An 18274-nucleotide genomic window follows, 5' to 3' on the forward strand; every position below is an offset into this window, starting at 1 on the left:
TCGTCCCCTTGTCTCCACTGCTTTTCGCCAAAGAGGCTGATCAGGTCATCCTCATGCGCTCGCGTGTATGCCTGGGGGTGTTACATCAACTCAGCTTGTTTCCTACTCTTTCAGCGTGGGCTTGCGCCACGGATGAATGAAGGAGGGGGAGGGGGAGCCACGACAGCGGTTCCGCACGCCGCTCGCATGTGGGCCTCCCGCTGTGTGAAACGTGTAAACAACAGTCAGGGAGCACGTTGTGTCATCTGTGAAGTCGTCGACCCGTGCCACCGGAGGCACCGAACACAAATCTTCAACAGCAACCCGATGCAAGCGCGCGCTGAGCTTCAACTCCGTCGTCTCTCCTTAGCGGCACGCAGGGGTGTAGCTGTGCACTGTTCCGTGCGCAACCCAACGTAGCCTCACGCTGGTGCGACATGCACCGCCCTCGTAGCAGCTGCTGATGGGGCTGCCTCTCTGTTTGCCTCTTCGACTCTGCCACGCATGGCCAGCGACTCTCGCTCTGACAGAGATGGGCAGAGTACCTTCGCGCCATCCTCCACACGCTTCAATACCGCGTCCGGGTTGCTCTCGTACAACGCACTCACCTGCTCCACCATACCCTTCAGCTGCTGCAGTACCGTGTCCTGCAGCAGGTTGGTGTCTGCCTCGATACCCAGCTTGGCCCACTCACCCTCGACGACCAGCTGGGCTGCGAGGTCCTCGGCGGCCGGGGCTCCAAGGAGAGGGAACAAGCGCAACAGCGGCACGATGTGATCAGAACGCCACTTCTGTCGCAACATGTCAGGGGAGGTGTACAGGAACTGGGCGCGATACTTGAGGGCGGGGAACAGCGTCTGCTGAACACACACCGCTCTGGCGAGGTCAGCAGGCATCGCCGAGGTATCCGACTGGGGGTCAAGGCCGCTGTGACGTGCCCAGTAGAGGGAAACACGTTGTAGGTACAGGGGGTGCGACCCCACCTTGCGGAAGACATGCCCCCACAGCGCGCGCGCGAACAGCTTGTCTGCTGGCAGCCCACACACCCGCTCGCCAGTGAAGCGATACAAGGCTGTGACGTCGACGGGACGGAGCTTCTCCACAGCGCCTACCCTGCTGTAGTCGGCCGGAATCATGCGTTGCAGCAGCTTCTGCTCCTTCTTATCCAGTGCTCCAGCTGAATCCTTCTTGGCACAGGTGCTGCCGCCAAAGAACAGGGCCGCCAGTTCCTTTGCCTTCGCCTCCAGCGCCTTGCGTGGCAGGTACGCGCGGGCTTGCATTTCCGCATCCGGTACCCCGCCCGCGTCCTCTTCCACAACACGCATCATGCAAAGGTAGTCATATGCCTCGAGCGCGGCGTCAGGGTTTAGTTCACGACGCTGCGGTATCCGGCACGCCTTCTTGGCTTGCTCCATAAGGTGCAGCTCATATTGCAGACGAGGTGTGATGACCGTATTCATCTCTGCGAGGCACGTGAAAAGAGCACTGTCGGCCACTTTGGCGGCCTTCCCTGTCTCAAGCAGCGTCAGCTGCCGACTAATCAGCTCGTCGTGCAGCTGCCGTCTAGCGTAGTAGACATGGGTGTAGCGCAGCAGCAACTCTGGGTCACAGGAAGCGAGGTCGATCTCAAGAAACTCGCTCGCCTGTTCCTTCACGTGCTTACGCGACGCGTACCACGGAAATACCGGCTGAACCTGACGCAAAAAGCGCTCCTCAACGGCGAGATTTGGCAGTGTGCCCAAGAAGATGCGGTAATTCGTTCTCGCAACATCGCCACAGAGACCAGGGAATACCGACATGAGAAGAGGACGAGAATGTGGGTCTGTGTCAGTGTAGCTTCAAGTGAAGGAAACAAACAAGATAAAACAAAAGAGAGCAGGCAACCGAGGCTCTCGGGCGCGTGTATGGGTCGCCTTGCCGGCTTGATTGCACGTCCCGATTCCGGCGCTCTTTCACCCCGCAGAGCAGGAGGGAGACAAAATGGAGAGGTGGGTATGTGTGCGTGCGACACAGTGAGGAGAAAGCGCAGAAGGTGAGGGGGTGGTGGTGTTTGAGAGGCAACACACAGGAAGAGGGCAATGCAGGCACATACACATCGCAAGGCTCAAAAAGAAGCGCAGACACATGATCACAGCTCTGTCCGCCAGCGGTAACTCTCCGCTTTTCCGCTGGAAAAGGTCACCACCTGCCGCCTCCGCGCAAATGAGGGAGACATCGCTAGGCTTTGCTGAGGAGGACGCGCCATAGCCTTACGAGTAGCGTATAATTCGTGTGTGTGGGTGTGGGTGTTTCTCTTCCTTTGGCTTGCCTGGACGTGCGCTTGTCGAGTAGCGCAGTCGGTGCGTTTCGCGTCAACTTCTTTACTTCATGGAAAGAGGAACATTTCATAGAGAAAAGGGAAAGAGAGCGCGCGAAAAAAGCGCACAAAGTGCATGGCAACAGAGTTCGACGCGAGGTATGAGAGAGGCGGGGGCGGCAGGGGAGGGGGGATGGGAGAGAAGCACGTTGATCCGTTGTGAGACAGAGACTGACAAACGACGGCAAATGCGTACAACTGTGTTGTCAGTTGCCCGCCTCTTACATTTCCCTATCCCTCACTTTTGGTCCCCGCTTCAGTCGTGACAACTCCTGTGTAGCGCACTTTGTACTTCCTCTGCCGCATTTGGCCTCACCTTGCCATTCCTCGGCTCCGCAGCCCTCTTGCTCGTCTGTCATGGGCATCTCTCTGTGAGCCAAGGGGTGCGGTTGTGTCTTCATATGGCGTGCACAGGATTGCTCACCAGACACACACACGCGCGCTGAATTGACGCTAAAGACAAAAAGGAAGGGAAAGAGAGGAGGAAGCGCAGAGGTGTCTGACGAGCCACGCCCGACATGCCACACGCTCCGTGTCCTCCTTTTTTTTTCATGTTTTTTTTTTTTTTTGCGAAGAAGAACGACGTTGCTTTGGCGCTCCGTTTGCGTTGCCTCCTCACCCCCTCTTTCGCCGCATTCCCACGTATGGGACGCCTGCCTGCACGCGGGGGCGTCATCGTCACTTCTCTTCTCCCTCCCCCCTCCTGTCTGCTTCATTCGCATCAGCAACGAGAAGCTGCGACGAACACCGCCGTCCTCCACACGGGAGTAAACCCCAAATCGCTTTTGCACGACCAAAGGATATCCGAACAGCGAAGGAAGCTCGGAAAGAGGGAGACGCACCCACCAAAGGTGCCCGTCTCAGAAGTTGCGACGTTGGGAGAGGGAGAAAATAGGTCTCTGTGTTCTCCCATTACACCCTGTGAAGGACCTCTCTCTAACGCGCGTGTGTACATCAACCACAAGTGGCGCTTGTGGGTCCATTCGGTGGCTCTGCGTTGCTTTGGTGTTGTGCATCCGATGCGGCAGCGACTGTGACATGTCTTTCTCCCCTTTCCGCTCGCCAAATAGCAGAGGGGTAATTCGCTCGGTGCCGTCGTTGGATGCCGTGGCGGCGCTTTCGACCTCTCCCCGTGCCTTTTGCATGTGCTTCCACTCATGCTTTCTTCTTGTCAGTGCTCTTGTCCGGCTTGATGGCAAACAGCTTTGTGGCTGAGGTGATCATGTGCGGTAGACGGCCGTACATCACCTGAGCGACGTTCTCCATGAAGGTAAAGGCGGCTGGGCTGATGGGGTACTGCAGAATCGGCGGAATGGTCGTCTTCACGCCAGGAATGCGGTCCATTGTCGAGGCACGCACAATGCAGTTGCCCCGCAGACCCTCACGACCAGCGAAGCGATCGAAGCCGCTTATCTTTACGCCACCAAACGGCAGTGACTGGCAGAGATAGTTAATGCCAAAATCGTTGATGTTCACCATGCCAGTGCGGATGCGATCCGCAATGGCATGTGCGCGCGGGATGTTGGCGCTGAACACGCTGGAGCCGAGTCCGTAGGCGCACGCGTTAACCATCTTCACGGCGTCTTGGTCCGTCTTGAACTTCATAATGACCATCACAGGACCAAACACCTCCTCCTGGGCGATTGGCATGTCTGGCGTCACGTTCGTCAGAATGGTCGCCGGGAAGAAGTGGTCGCTCGCCGCCTTTCCGCCACAGACGAGGGTGGCGCCTGCCTTCACCGTGTCGTCCACCAGCCGCTGGATCGTCGGGATGGCCGCCCTGCCCATCGTCATGGCGCCGAGGTCGTACTGGCCCTGCGAAGCGGGGCCCTGGGTGAGTGCACGCGTCAGGCGAGTTACCTCGAGCACCAGCTGGTCATGGATCCTCTCCTGCACGAGAATGCGCTCGAGGCCGACGCAGTTCTGCCCGCAATTCTGGAAGTTACCGCGCATCACCACGGGGATCACCTGCTCCAGGTCCGCGTCCTCACAAATGATCGCTGGGTCCTTGCCACCTAGTTCCAGCACAACCGGCGTCAGCGTCGCTGCGGCGTTGCGCATAATGACCTTGCCAACACCAGGAGACCCAATAAAGATGAGCTTGTCTACCGACGACACGACAGCCTCGCCCGTCTCCGCAAAGCCCGTGAGGAACGACACGAGGTCTGACGAGTAGCCTAGCTGGCGCAGGCCGTCCTTGACGATCGACTCGTAGTAGGAGGCGTAGTAGGACGAGTACTCCGACACCTTCCCGACGAAGGCGTTACCAGCGAAGAGGGCGGAGATCATGGGTCCGTAGATGTTGTGGAAGGGGTAGTTCCACGACACGATAGCGCCAATGACGCCGAAGGGCACGTAGCTCACGCTGGCGCGCTTGTGGATTGTCATGGGGCCAACATCGCGCACCTCGTCTTGAAGCACCTCCTCACCATGCGCGGCAGTCCAGCGCAGCTTCTCGAAGGTGGTCAGCATCTCGCCTAGTGTGCCATCCATCATTGTCTTACCGCACTCCACGCAGGCCGTCTGGCAGATGAACTCCTGGTGGGCGAGGATGTAGTCCATGAGGGCGAAGAGCAGCTTGCGTCGCGTAGAAAAGGGAGTGAGTGCCCAGACCTGCTGTGCTCTGCGGGCCTTCTCCACCACCTCACGCACCTCCGCCGGCGTGAACGCCTTCACGGTGCCAATAGGGACATTGGTGCCCTTGTCGTAGCACTGAATCTTGCCCTCGCCGGCAGAGCGGGGGTTGAGAGTTTCCGCGGCGGGTGTCGCCGTGAACGTCACCGCCGGCAGCGGCACCTGAATCGTTGGCGCGGTGTAGCGATCGAAGGTCTGCGCCACGCACGCCCAGAGCCATTTGAAGATGGTGTAGGCGCGCACCAAAAGGTCTGCGATTAGGACGTAGGAAAGGAGCATTTCTTTTGTGCGTACAAATTTTTCCGTTAGTGTTGTTGTTCGTCTGAACTTGCGGCTTCTGCGGAGGATGACGGGGGCCCGCTCAAGTTTTTCACGTTGGCTTGTTCGATCAACTCCACACCCCCTTTATGTTTTTCCCTTGAAGCGGAAGGCTGGGGAAAGAGAGGACAGGAGAGGAAAGAAGACAGCGAGCACAGTTGCCTCAAGCGCACACACAAAACCACGCAGGCACGAAAACTTGAGCCAACAGGGTGACAGGGAGAGAGAGAAAAAAAAAAAAAAAGAGAAAAAAAAAGAGGAAAAAAGAGACGAGAAGCGGAGCGGGGGCGGAGTGGGAAGAAAGGGACGAGGGAGGAAACGACAGCCCACAGAGAGAGAGAGAAAAATGAGCGATGCAATGACGGGGTCACTAATAATTGGTGAAGTGTGTACTGGTAAAGCCAGTTGTGCGTTCGGTGTGATAGTAACAGGAGGAAAATGTGCGCACGCGTTGGGATGAAAGGCACACGCGTGGGCGGGTCATGTCCGTACGTTGGGTACAAGTCAGAGTCGACAAGGCAGAAGGGGTTGAAGGAGGAGGCACCGAGGGAAAATGAGAGAGAGGGATATGTCTACTGACGCCATAGTCACAATGAACGTGGCAGAATGCGCAGACGCATACTAAAATACATACACATACACTCACATCTGGCACCAAGCGAAGAAGGAGCGATGCGGCCATAGTGGCCAACACCATCATGCAACTTCCTCTCATCCCTTCCTTCCATCAGAAGCTACGCCTACAGTGGCTGTCCAGAAGGCGCTTTACTCCAGCGGCTCTACTGCACTGTGCACTGAAGTGCAGGAGGACGGGAGGGAGGAAAATAAGACAGATGTGAAAGCAGCCGCCTCCCTCACCCATGTGTCACCTTTCATCAGTTTCTCTACTTCGTTGCGTGTTGCTATTGGCGTGAGCCTGCGCACGTGTGCCCCTTGTGCCATTCAGCATCGTGTGCAGACTCTGTAAAGACCAAACGAGAGCGCTGTCGACACAGTAAGTTTGACTAGTTGTCTGTCTTGCTGAGTGTCAAATGCCTTTTTTGTTGCCTTCTCCAGTCCACCTCGCTTTTCAAACTGGCTTCAGCTCTCAGACATGCGCACACACAGAGAGAGAGACGGGCGTGCTCTCTTACCAGGAAGAGGATTACACCCACGCAGACAACGCCGCAATCGCAAAGAAAAAGATCCGCCGCAACGCAGAACAAACGTGACGCAAACGGAGAGTCTCATCGCCGCCGGCACACAGCGTGAAGCGGGACGTGGTGGGGGTGATGGTGGAAGCGTCCCTCCAGCCTTTTCGCATGTCTTCCTTTCCCTTTTTTTTTTCCGCAGGTGTGTACAACGCGTGTCACCAAGCGTCGCCGCCAATCAACTCACACCTCCGACGACGACATTATGCCACAGGCTTTTTGTCTCGTCTGAAGAGTATTAAACAACAAGCATGGCAGCTGAATGAGTGGGAGACGTGACAGTGGTGGGCGCAGGCGACAAAGAGGCCACAGACCGGGCTTACGGGCGTCTGAAGGCGCCCTTTCCACATCTCCCCATCCCTGCTGCCCTCTTCCCTACAGTATGCGCATTGGTCACACAAGAGGAGAGCAGAATAGGGGAAGAGAAGAGGGAAACAACAAACGGGTAAAGAACGAGTCTGTGCAAGTGAGCCAGACGCCAAAGCCGGTGCGACTCCTCCTTTGCACGCGCACAGACCGCATCGGATTAGGCGACTGAGCGATGTCGTGCAAGCAGCGAGAGCGGGGAAAGAGTCATGGGTGGTTCTGTTCTTCCCTCCCCTCCCCCCTTCCTCCTCAGAGACACCCTCACATACACACAGGCATCAGGATGTACAAATCAATGCAGGTGTCGCTCTTCCCTCTTCGCAGCGCGCGCTTGGTAGTACATATGCACGTGTGTGTGTGTGTGTGTGTGTGTGTGTGTGTGTGTGTGTGTGCGTAGGGCCTCTATGCTGATAGAGTGTTTCTCGCGGCGCACTACCTCTTTCGGTAGCGCTCCACCTCCTCCCAGATGGCGCGGCGCAGCTGGCACTCGGAAACCTCCGCGTGCATGTCGAAGGCGAGGTCTAGCTCTGGGGGAGCTGGATAGCTCTTGCAGTCTGGACCACCAACACTGCTGAAGAAAGGGTGGTTGAGTGCTTCCTGTGCGGTAATGCGCTTCTCTGGTTCAAAGGTGAGCATCTTCGTGACCAAATCCAGCCCATCATTGGGCAGCTTCGACAGCAGCTGCGAGAGCGGTCGGGTGCCCTTATACTTCTTGGCTATTTCGTTCACATTGGTCAGTCCAGAGCTGCTGCTGCTACGTTCAATAAAGCCGACCCCCGTGATAGGAATACTAGAGAGCACAAACTGAAGCTGGTGAATGTAGTCGCGGCCGGCGAACAACGGCCGCTGCATGGTGTACTCGGCAATGACGCAGCCAACGGCCCAAATATCGATCGGATAGCTGTACGGGCACATGAGCAGCAGCTCGGGTGGTCGGTACCACCGGGTGACGACGTAGTCGGTCAAGTCGAGCGGCTCACTCAATCTATGCAGGCCGGCACGCGCTAGACCAAAGTCACATACTATCGCCTCCTCTGCATCCTTCTCATCGCGCAGCAAAATGTTGCTGGGTTTGATGTCACGATGCACCATGCCCATAGAGTGCATGTCTGCCAGACACCGAAGCACTCGCACGCTGATGCGACGCAGCATGTCCATCGACTCGCACTTGTTCTGCCGAATGATGGAGAAGAGATCCAGATCGTAGAGGTCTGTCACCAAGTACAAGTCGCGAAACTCCATGATGGAGTCTCGAGGCGGCAGCACACGAATCAGCCGAAGAATGTTGCGACACCCACACTCTTTGAGGATGCGCAGGAGAAGTACCTCGCGCCATATGCGGCGGCCATCAATTAAGTCCTCAAACACACGACTCACGCGCTTGATGGCCACCTCTTGGAAAGTGCGGTCGTCTAACGCAGCGCAAACCACGCCGTATGCACCGTGCCCAATTACGCTCGTCACAGTGTAGCTATCATCGATATCAAAGCTCTGCCCTCGCACGCGGTACACCTTTCGTCCTCGCTGCGCCGAGACGAGCTGCACTACATTGGTGGAGGAAGTAAAGCTGCCGTTACCAGCTGCATTGCTCGTCATTTTGTTACGCCACTGCAGGACGCCGACGTCAGCCTCCAAGACTGTGCGAAAAATGAATGAAGAAGGTGAGGAGAGCGAGCGCGAGAAAGAGACGCGCAGTACTGGCACACACGCACACACGCACGCACACACACACACACACACAACCAAAGAAGATAGAAGTGAGGTCAAGGACAGCTCGCCTAGAGTAAGGAATCAAATGACTGCAAAGAGGCGCAAAAACAGAGGAGAGCGACAAATAAAGATTAAAAAAAAAAGAAAACGAATCGCGAGTGAGAAGCGCAAGATGATAATTTCTCAGCCATGCCAAAGCGAAATGGAGGAAGGCACGATGGGGCAGAGCGAAGAAAAGAGCGCAACAGACTGGTGCTACACAGTAAATATTGGAGCAAGCAAAAGAAAAAGGAATGAAAGAGAGCGCCACGCAGTGCGAGTCTCAATTCCAGCGAGGGGTAGTCAATGCGTTCGAATGCGCGCGTGCGTGTGCGTGTGTGCGTGGAGGGGGGGGGAGGCTACAAAATTCCTTTACAGCATACGTAGCCCGCGACTTGCACAAAGTAAAAGACAGCAAGGGAGTGAAAGGAGGACAAGTACGGAGAGAGGAGAGGAAACAGGTAGAGTGGAAAGACCTGCAACGAGGTTGGCTTCGGAAAAGAGCCAAAGACAGACGTTCCAGTTCATGTGAAGTCCCGTACTGCCACGATGGCCTGCAAAAGTCGAGCGGTGCATGAAGGTGCACGCGTGCACAAGCGAGCGTGAAGTTGTTTTCCCGCGCATCTTTCCTCTTTTCCGTTTGCCCTACTCCATTGTTTACCGACGTCGATGGTGACATAAAGGAGGACAGAGCGAAGAGGGGGGGAAGGGGGAAACGAGAATGGCACCAGAAGATTTGTTTTTGTCTCCCAGAGGCTTGCACTGATAAAGTTGGGCCTCTTCCGCAAAATGCCACGCTTCAGGCTATGTCTGTGCGCAACTGGTTTGCTGGCTATCTGTGCTCACGCATGCCCTACGTCATGCGTGAGCACGTACACGCGTACACACTACACAGAGGCGAATCCGCAACGCATCTATGAATGAGTGAGAGGCGTCCCCCACTTTTCTTCCAGACGTCCCCTTCCGTATCGCCCACGAGTGAGAGAGAGAGAGAGAGGAAGCAGAGTAATGGTACACAAGTGAAAAGAGCGGGGGAAAGACTTTACGCACACGCACCTTAACCGATGCCTCCCTCGCGGCTGATCCATGCCTCGCACGCGCGCATAGACAGAACGCCGTAGGCACTGCAACGTAGCGCAGAACACTCCTCCTCTGACCCCCACACTTCTCTACCTTAGCGGAGGGCCTCCCACCCCACCCCAAGAAAGGGGGGAGGGAGCGCAAACGCACCGCGCTGACGACGGGACCACAGAGAGAGTGCCGAAGTCCCCACAACGTCAGCGCTCGGGGCTCATAATGCCGCCGATAGACGCTGCAGCCTTCTGCCGGGAGGAGCCGACAAGTGACGGCGGTGGCGTCGATTGCCGCTGTAGAGTGCAAGGAAAAGAGACGGAGAGCGATGGCCCCTCTGATTCCGGCACCTTACCACCAGCCGTGGGGCCGCGTGCTTGGTCAGTGCCGGCGGACCGATTCTGGCTACGGTGCCGGGAACGGGACTTCTGGGACAGTACCCGGACACGCTCTAGCAGTCGCCTCATCTCCTGTTCCTGTGCTACGCGACTGTCCACGAGCTCCTGCTGCGCGGCCGCGATCGTCTGCGACTGCAACCGCAGCGTGGCCTCCATGGTGGCTGTGTCTTGTTTCAGTTGTGTCACCTCAGCTAAAGTCTGGTGCAGTCGCTGCTGCCACGCCTTTTCCTTGCGTTGAAATTCCGCGACGAGGGCCGCGTTTTCTTGCTGGAGAAGTCGATTTTCCCATGCCTGCGGTGCAGTGGAGGGGAGGCCGGGCGCTGCGACGCTGGGCATCCCGGCGGACTGCAGACGCAGAGACGGTCGTGGGGAGGTAACGGCGCCGTTGGCGTACCCTGCGGTAGCGGGTGCACCTTTGCACTTCGACGTTGCCAGCGACTGCCTCAGTTCCAGCAGACAGGCCTTCTCCTCCGCAAACTGCTGCGCTTTGAGCGCGTCCTGAAGCTCCTTTTTCAGCGGTGATACGACAGCGTGCGACGCGGTATCACTCGAGTGGCTGTGCTGTTGTTGCTGAAAGGAGTGCAGTAAGTTTTGTGAAACGGCTCTACCGTTCACCGTGGACCCACTCTGCACCTCTGAGACCACCGTATTGTCGTTGTTGCGTCGGTGCGCACTCTCGAGCTCCGCACGGAGGGATAGCACCTCTTTGCGATGCATGCGGCGCTGATCTGCAAGCGCATCTTCGGCGGCGCGTTGCGCGGCTCGCGCCTCCTCCAGCTCTCGTCGGAAAGCCTGGGACAGCGAAGCACAACCTGCCTCACCATCATGTGGACCGGTAGCAGCATCATGGGTGCGACGAGACGAGTGCTGTTCCTGCTGCCCGGCCCACTCCCGCGCCACCGCCGCTAGAAGCACCGCGTACTCCTCGTCCGTGTGGGCCAAGGCGTCTAGTGTACCACTCAGCTGAAGAGGTGGCGCGCCGTTGTCGTAGCTGGCGATCGTCCGCTGTGCTCGCACCGCATCCATCGAGAGGGGGGCCGCAAAGGACGAGAGAGACTCGCGCACCTGCTGCATTTCGGCCGTGGTTGCCAGCACCTCCTCGGCTGACATGGTCTCATCCACATATAGGAAGACGTGCCGGCGCGATGCCAGCAGCAGTGCTGCCATGTGTGCCGTCGAAAGATGAGAGTCGACAAGCACCGCACACGTCTTATTATCCGTGTATTTGAATACGGCAAGTGAGATGAGACGCAGTGTGCGAAGCACTTCATCAACTGTCTCGGCAGCGTCGCTCGAGCGAAGTGTCTCGCACGCCACGGCACCACCGTCGTAGGCGACGAGGAGACACTCTTCGTAGTGCAGTGGAGCTGCACTGGTACCTTTGCGGCTCGTGCACGTGGTCACCACAGACCGCATGGCCACCTGACGCTCATCAAGCGCCAAACAGTGGAGGGCCTGATCTCGGACGATATAGTGGAAGACGGCGTCACCGAGTCGGCCATGATGCACCTGAGAGCCTAACAAGAAGAACATCGAGTAGGAGTAGGCCGGCGCTGCTGCCATGGAGGACACCATCGCTGTCGCGACCTTGCTTGGCAAAGCAAGTTCCACAACGCTGTCGGTTGCCACGAGCTTCCCGTTCAACGAGAGCGTCTGCGCATCCACCACATGCAGCGGCACATTGTCAGACGTCCGTACGCCATTCAAACACAGTGAGGTAAGGAAACGGTCCATCACGTGCGCATTGACGAACTTTGCCGTTCCTCTTTGCGGTTGCTTTTCGATGCTCTGTTGCACGCTATACTTACACGTTCGGGCAGGTGTGTGTGTGTGTGTAGGGGGGGGGGGGGTTGAATTAGGCGCAGGTACGGGCAGCAACAGAGAAGAGGAGAGAAAATCGCGGTGAAAGATCTGCTGCTGGCCACCACCACCACCACCACCCCCCAAAGTGGCATGAGAGGGGCGTGAGGAAGCTGGAGTAGATGAAGCACCGGTGCGGTAAACGGCCAGAGAAGTAGTGTGGCTCTGGGTGTCATGGACACGCAAGAAGAAGCATCTGAGATGTATTGGCCTCTGCAAAGAGAGCCGCTGAGCGGCTTCTTGCGCAAGAGCACCGCCCACAGCTCCGCGAAACTTGCCTTCTCTTCCTCTCCCCCAGGCCCATCCTCATTCCATTGCGCATCCAGCAGAGCAGCATCGTTTGTTTGTCCGTCAGTTTTGTCTTCCTTTCGATAGTTTTGTCTCGCGTGGAAGTGGTAGACACACACACACAGAGAGAGTGGCTATACGAAACAATGGCACGTCAGTTTTAACGTACGTGTGGGGAGCGAGCGGACAGGTAGAGTCGAGATGGAGGAGTCGTAGACAACGCAGCCCACAACAGACAGCTGACACGCCCAAAAAGCCGACACGCGGACCCCGAGCGTGGGTGCGCACAGGCATATCATCTCACCCAGACAGTCAGAATTGTGCCTCGAAGACCATGTCGAAGGGTGGCGGACCGATGAAGGCGATCCAACCAGCCGTTTTGGTGTGTTGACGCAGAGCCCACCAAAATTCTTCCGTCCGCAACCCCTCCAGCGCACCCACACCGAGCCAGGTGAGAATGCGGTCTGGAAATAGGTCAGGGTTGTCCTTGACAGAGTCTACGAGGTCCTCTGCGACGCCGATGAGTTCCTCTTTCACCCATGAATCTTGAATGATCTCACGTACGACAAAGGAACGCAGTGCTGCACGAGTCGGAGTGTCATCTGTGAGTTCGTGTATAAAGAACTTCTTAAGGTGGGCCACCACAGTGGGATGCGTGAGGACCTGCAGCCCAAACGCACGCAGTTGTGACAACACTTCCGGGTCATGTAGGGACTTGTCGACGACCTCTCCGGAGAGAGCAATAGCCGCTAACTGCACTATCTTATCATTCCGGACTGGATGCTGGTGAAAGTGCGTGTTGTACACGTAAGCGCCGCTCAGTCCTGCGCCCGAGATGCCAACGGCTGCAAGGCTCCAACGGACAAGCGAGTTGGCGGAGATCAGCATACTCAAGCACCTCTGTTGGGTGGCACAAGATGCTTTTCTCTTTTGTAGGAGCGCGTGCTTGTCCACGTGTGCTAAGGGAGTGGGGTCGTGCCTACTGCGCAAGCGCAGCGAGCTAGCGCGAGAGTAACTCAGACACTTTGTGCCCACTGGTTGCAGTGCGACTGCAACGAGAGGACGAGTTCAAAGGTTGGGATGCTGCCCACTCACTTTCGGTGTGTGTGGGTGTGGGGGGGGGGGGGGCAGAGAAATATGCACATTCCTCACCGCTCTGCGTATACACACAGAATGCAGAGAGAGAGAGAGACAAGGGTGGCAGACGCACAACGGTTGGGTCGGGGAAGCATGTATGGGGTATGTGTGTCCACGTGTGCACTGCAGAGACACAGGCAGGGTGAGTAACGAGGTGAAAGGGGCGATTAGAGTACAACAGAGTGGCATACAGACACCGACGGGGGGTGATGCGCGGTGCGGCTGGGGGCGCATTCGTGGCTTCGAAAGGAACAGGAGACAGTATCCGAGGAGTCACACATACGACCGCCTTCGCAGGCGTGTGTGCCCGCAGGCACTCACGTAGACGGAGATGGAGGCCATAATACACAGCAGCATGGTGCCGCTTACTCCACTAAAGCATGTTTCCTCGATCCCGCCCACTCTCCCTCACGCTGTGAGTTTTACACAAGCGCAGACACACACATACACACAGCACGAAAGGTGCACTGCCATTAAAGCGCGGAGCGAAGGGATGCGAACTGGAGAACCGTAGCGATAGAGAGCATCGCTAGCACTACCATCCCATCTGGAGTGGTGTTGAGGCTTCATTGTACACCTGTGGGTAGCCCCGTGAAAACTGAAAAACTGAACAAAGGAGGAGACAGAAAATAACAAGCAACACTCACACAGCAGAAAACAGACAAGCACGCGGCAAAGAGGAGGTTTGCAACAAAGAGATCGTGGAGAGGAATGCGAGGAACAGAAGAAGTGAGAAAAACAACTACGAGAGCGAGAGGGAGGGGGGGGGGGGCGCAGCGTACGGGAAAGGGGGGCAGCCCGCTGTAAACGGGGACGGAGGGTATTCTTCACCGCGACGCATACTTTCCGTAGCCTCGCCCACCTTCTCTTTTCTCGTTCGGAGTGTATGTAGCACCAAGGGCAGAAGCGGCTGAGACATACAGGAACACAATCACACACCCACAACATCAGAGAGATTTACTTCGAAAAAGGAAGTGACCTTGTGAGCAAAGGCCTGAAATGCATTTTCTCTGACAAAGGTGGCGAAGTTGAGCGGGTTTTGGCCACCACTTGTCAGCACGTTCCGCCGCGAATCTGTGCCGTAGTACGATACCAGCACCGTCATCTGTACGTCACGGATTTCAGTAGGGTTACTCTTATAAACGCCGCAGTTCTTCTTACCCAGGACGTTACCGATACACGTATAGACACTAGGATCTCCCATAACACATACATCTTGGGCGTTGCACGTAGGGACGAAGCCTACTTTGGCTGGCAGCCTCATCGGCTCCGCCGCCGGCACGGGGGCGTTCTTAACACAGTTAATGCTGTCAGAGAGTTCAGTGCTGTTGGAGGTGCACAATAAGGAGTTATTGTTCGAATCTTTAGCGGTCGTCTCAGACGCCACGGCAGCGTCGATATAGTTGAATAAGCCGTTCTGGAGGCCGATCTCCAGAGACAGAATCGTCACGATGCCCACGGAGTTGGTTACGCCGGTGGTGCGGCTGCCGTTCACGGCGATCAGCACAGTGCCGGTAGAGATGTCTCTCTCAGGATTGGTGGTGCTGTTCGAGGCACCGAAGCCGTAGACGGAAAGATACCGAGGTCCCATGTTCAACGAGAGGTGGTCGGTAACTTCGCCGGACGTTTCGTTCGTGGTGATGTAGGAGCTGGTGAGAAAGGGTGCCCCAGTTAGCGTGAACGAGGAGAGCTGGTCTACAACCGGGCAAAAGCCGTAGGTGGCGGTGTGGTATGTCTGGCCACCCACCGTGAAGTTGTTCTCCCTGGACGTGTCTAGAAAAAAGCGGAGATCCATCCGCCTTTTCCGCGTACATGCAGGGCCCTGCCTATCATACGGTTTACACAACGGAGTCGATCCACAGCTTGATTGCGCTCGGGTTTTCTCGCAGCACAGCAGAGCGAGGGCTACCGTCAGACAGAGAACGGCAAGCAGTCGTGGGACACGGGGAGGCAGCATCGGTGTAAGCGTGAGCTAAGCCCTCAGCTGCGTGCGTCTAAGTATTGATGAGCAAACCTAGAGAAAGCAGCAGCAGCAGGAGGGCGTATACAACAGCAGCAATTCTAGGGGAAAGCCTCGCGTGATGGAGTGAGGGGCGGAGCGGGGATGAGGAGGTGGGAGGTAGTTGAGTCGAGCCAATAGTAAAAGAGGCACTTGACGCTGCGAATCAGCGCACTAAATATGTACGTGAATGTGTCAGCAGATGTTTTGCGGCGCGGAAGGGTGTGTGTGAGGGAGAGGGAGGAGAGAGAGAGCAGAATGGTGGAAGGGAAGGTTGTGCGCAGCAACGCGTGACGTAACGATCGCCACTGCGTCTCACCAGCTCAGAAGGTAAGAGCGGCGGGAAAAAGAGGGAGTGAGATAGCCATGAAGAAGAAACCGAGACGATAAGCTTGTCTCACACCGAGAAAACACCAGCCCAAGCAGCGACTGCCCTCCAGGAACCTTCCCCTCTTTTCTGCAGCACTGAGAAGAACAGGGGGTGTGGGCACGTGCTGGCAGACAGATAGAGGTAAAGAGAAGCGCAGGAACCCTCATTTGGGGCGACTGAGGGTCCCTTTCTCTGTCGTTGGTCAACCGACGACCAAAGAAAGACGTGTGCAGTCATGAAACATTTCTGCTGCGCGCTGGTAGTTGGCGCGTGTACGTGCAGAGGTACAGAGATGGAGACACAGGCAGGCCTCAAACCAACCGGAAACGCACCACCAGACACACACACACACACACACACACACACATACATTCGATGCGCACGGCCCACACGGAGAGAGATGCGTAAGCAAACAACACCAACAAAGACACACGAATAGGCGCAAGCACGGGAAGTGCGCAGAGAGTGAAGGGGGAGGGGGTCATCTTCAACTGTACGCCCGTGCGGGTGCGTTAACGAGGGAAAGGGAGGGGGGGGGGTGGTGAGACGAGAAGATGATGGTCGAGGATGAAGGGGGGGGGGAGGAGGGCAACGAAGCGCCAAGGACGAGAGAGGAAACAAAAAACCGGTGGAAAGTGCACTGGGGAAAAGCACCACACGCAGAGAGAGAAAGAGGGCCCACAAACTGCCTGAAATAGATGAGCACACACCCACGCAGGCGCGTGTACAGACTACACCCTAATGTGCCTCGTGCAGCTCCTCCTTTTTCATACGCTCCCTTTTCCCCACCGCACTACGACTGCTGCGGCTGGTCTACCATGTCCAACTTGCATAAGACGGACGTTCTGAGTGCCGATGCATCGCTCTAGCGCAGCTTCATGGAAACAGCACGGCAGCCGGGGTGCAGAGTACGCACTGGCGTGACCATCTCACCCACAGCGTCGCTTGTAGATGCTGTGTCCTCGTCCATGGCCTTGACAGTTAGCAAGATCACCTCCTTATTCTCGCAGGTGAAGGTGAATGTCTCCATCCAGGATGGGTTCAAGCCATTGTTGCATACCACTGCTGTCTTCACCGCTGTGCGGTGGCGCTTGTTGATCGACAGTCTCACGCACGGATCAGCAATGTCGCCCTTCTTTTGCAAAAAAAAGGCTTGGGAATCTGCGTTTCGCTCAGCACAGTGACAGCTGGTGGTGCAGGGCGTTTGCCTTTGCCTTACTCGATGGGTCGCGCAGGTACTTCGGCTTCAGAACGTAGCCGCAGCCCTTATTCAGTGAAAACATGTCGTCGTCCCACGTCTGGTAGCTAAGTGCTACCAACTGTGCCCCGGCGGACCATGCGGTGGACACGTTGTAGTTGGAGGAGCCGATATGAATACTCTTCGGGTAGACGCGTACCATCATACGCGAGGTCTGCCCAAGAAACTCCTTGTAGTAAGTCTGTGCGATCTTGCTCGCCAGGTCCATGCTCGCCACCTCGTCGGGGTCCCAGAAGAGCAACAGTTAGCGCTTCGACTTACTCGGGGGCGTGTACTTAAGCACCTTGTCGTCCGATGTGAGGGAAACAGTCCTCACCAGAATGGCGTTGTCCTTGGTTACGAGCCACTGTGTCACGGAGTCTTGAGGCGCGAGAGAAGGTCCTGCAACACGACCAGCTTTCCCTTCGTCTTCGGAGGACCCGGCAGTATTGCGCCGATGGACTGCAGTGGCATTCTGTCGAGAATAATCAGGTGATTGCGCAATTGCCTGCGTGCGAGAGAGTTTGGCAACCACTGCTTCTTGGCATGCAATGGCTCTGCTCAATACACACAAACAAGCTCGAAAAAAAAAAAAAATAGTAAAAAAGAGCCTCTCAGTGGGGGGAGGCGAAGCAGAAGAGCGCCCGATAGCGAACAAACGATACAAGAAACAATACGAAGAACCGCGCTGCCGATGATGCTCTTGATGCGTTTACGAAGACAGGCGAAGACATGAAACGAAGGACAAAATATACACGGCAGATTCAGTAGAAGAGGAAGCTGTGTCCGTCCGCGCGTAAGCAGGTCCCACACGTGTGGCAGTGATGGTGTACTTCAGCAACAAGGGAAAGGAGAGAGACCAACGAGAAAAGCGGTGCGCCTCTTTCTCGTTGTGCTTTTTCGAGTGGTGCGTGGACGAGCAGAAGGAATGGAATGCTCAATCGAGCGCTACCGTGTTGGTGTGGGCGCTGCTGTACTAGACTAGTGCCGCACTTTTTCTCGGCTACTCGTCCTGAGTGAGTGGGTGGGTGATGCAATGCCCTGTACCACTCTACTACCCCTTTTCCCGTTCTACTTTGGGCTGCTGATTTGATTGGCAGCTCAAGTAGACTGCAGCGAAGCGCTCGGCGGAAAGAGAAGAAATCGTGCACATGTCTATCCGTGTGTTACAGCGGTGAAAAACAGCAGGCGGAGGGTAGCAGACTGGGGTGCAGTGCCCACGAAGTGGAAGACGAGAGGGGAAGAGGAAGAGGGCAGCTCTTTGTGGGAGAATAGATGAGGCATCCTGGAGGCGCCAGAACTACAAGAGAGTAATGGCAGAC

General features: G+C 56.5%; 6 protein-coding genes and 1 pseudogene across 7 annotated transcripts; all 7 read right to left on the minus strand.

Moving 5' to 3' along the window:
• Positions 1 to 401: 401 nt before the first annotated feature.
• LBRM_30_2870 (conserved hypothetical protein) lies at positions 402 to 1778 on the minus strand (the record flags this gene model as incomplete). The annotated part of the gene is made up of 1 exon (XM_001566863.2): positions 402 to 1778. The coding sequence occupies one exon, from the start codon at positions 1776 to 1778 to the stop codon at positions 402 to 404; it is 1377 nt and encodes a 458-aa protein (XP_001566913.2).
• A 1712-nt stretch (positions 1779 to 3490) lies between these two features.
• Positions 3491 to 5248, minus strand: LBRM_30_2880 (putative aldehyde dehydrogenase; the record flags this gene model as incomplete). Its single annotated transcript, XM_001566864.1, has 1 exon — positions 3491 to 5248. The coding sequence occupies one exon, from the start codon at positions 5246 to 5248 to the stop codon at positions 3491 to 3493; it is 1758 nt and encodes a 585-aa protein (XP_001566914.1).
• Positions 5249 to 7275: 2027 nt separating this feature from the next.
• LBRM_30_2890 (putative mitogen-activated protein kinase) lies at positions 7276 to 8439 on the minus strand (the record flags this gene model as incomplete). The annotated part of the gene is made up of 1 exon (XM_001566865.1): positions 7276 to 8439. One exon carries the CDS (start codon positions 8437 to 8439, stop codon positions 7276 to 7278), a length of 1164 nt encoding a protein of 387 aa, XP_001566915.1.
• A 1430-nt stretch (positions 8440 to 9869) lies between these two features.
• LBRM_30_2900 (conserved hypothetical protein) lies at positions 9870 to 11795 on the minus strand (the record flags this gene model as incomplete). The annotated part of the gene is made up of 1 exon (XM_001566866.1): positions 9870 to 11795. One exon carries the CDS (start codon positions 11793 to 11795, stop codon positions 9870 to 9872), a length of 1926 nt encoding a protein of 641 aa, XP_001566916.1.
• A 726-nt stretch (positions 11796 to 12521) lies between these two features.
• LBRM_30_2910 (conserved hypothetical protein) lies at positions 12522 to 13097 on the minus strand (the record flags this gene model as incomplete). Its single annotated transcript, XM_001566867.1, has 1 exon — positions 12522 to 13097. The coding sequence occupies one exon, from the start codon at positions 13095 to 13097 to the stop codon at positions 12522 to 12524; it is 576 nt and encodes a 191-aa protein (XP_001566917.1).
• Positions 13098 to 14277: 1180 nt separating this feature from the next.
• LBRM_30_2920 (conserved hypothetical protein) lies at positions 14278 to 15303 on the minus strand (the record flags this gene model as incomplete). The annotated part of the gene is made up of 1 exon (XM_001566868.1): positions 14278 to 15303. One exon carries the CDS (start codon positions 15301 to 15303, stop codon positions 14278 to 14280), a length of 1026 nt encoding a protein of 341 aa, XP_001566918.1.
• Positions 15304 to 16580: 1277 nt separating this feature from the next.
• Positions 16581 to 17434, minus strand: LBRM_30_2930 (annotated as a pseudogene). Its single transcript is given in 3 exon segments — positions 16581 to 16889; positions 16891 to 17217; positions 17219 to 17434. Coding segments are annotated over 3 exon segments (852 nt in total).
• Positions 17435 to 18274: the final 840 nt, after the last annotated feature.

The sequence above is a fragment of the Leishmania braziliensis genome, chromosome 30 (genome assembly GCF_000002845.2).
Source record: "Leishmania braziliensis MHOM/BR/75/M2904 complete genome, chromosome 30".
Taxonomy (NCBI): Eukaryota; Euglenozoa; class Kinetoplastea; order Trypanosomatida; family Trypanosomatidae; genus Leishmania; species Leishmania braziliensis.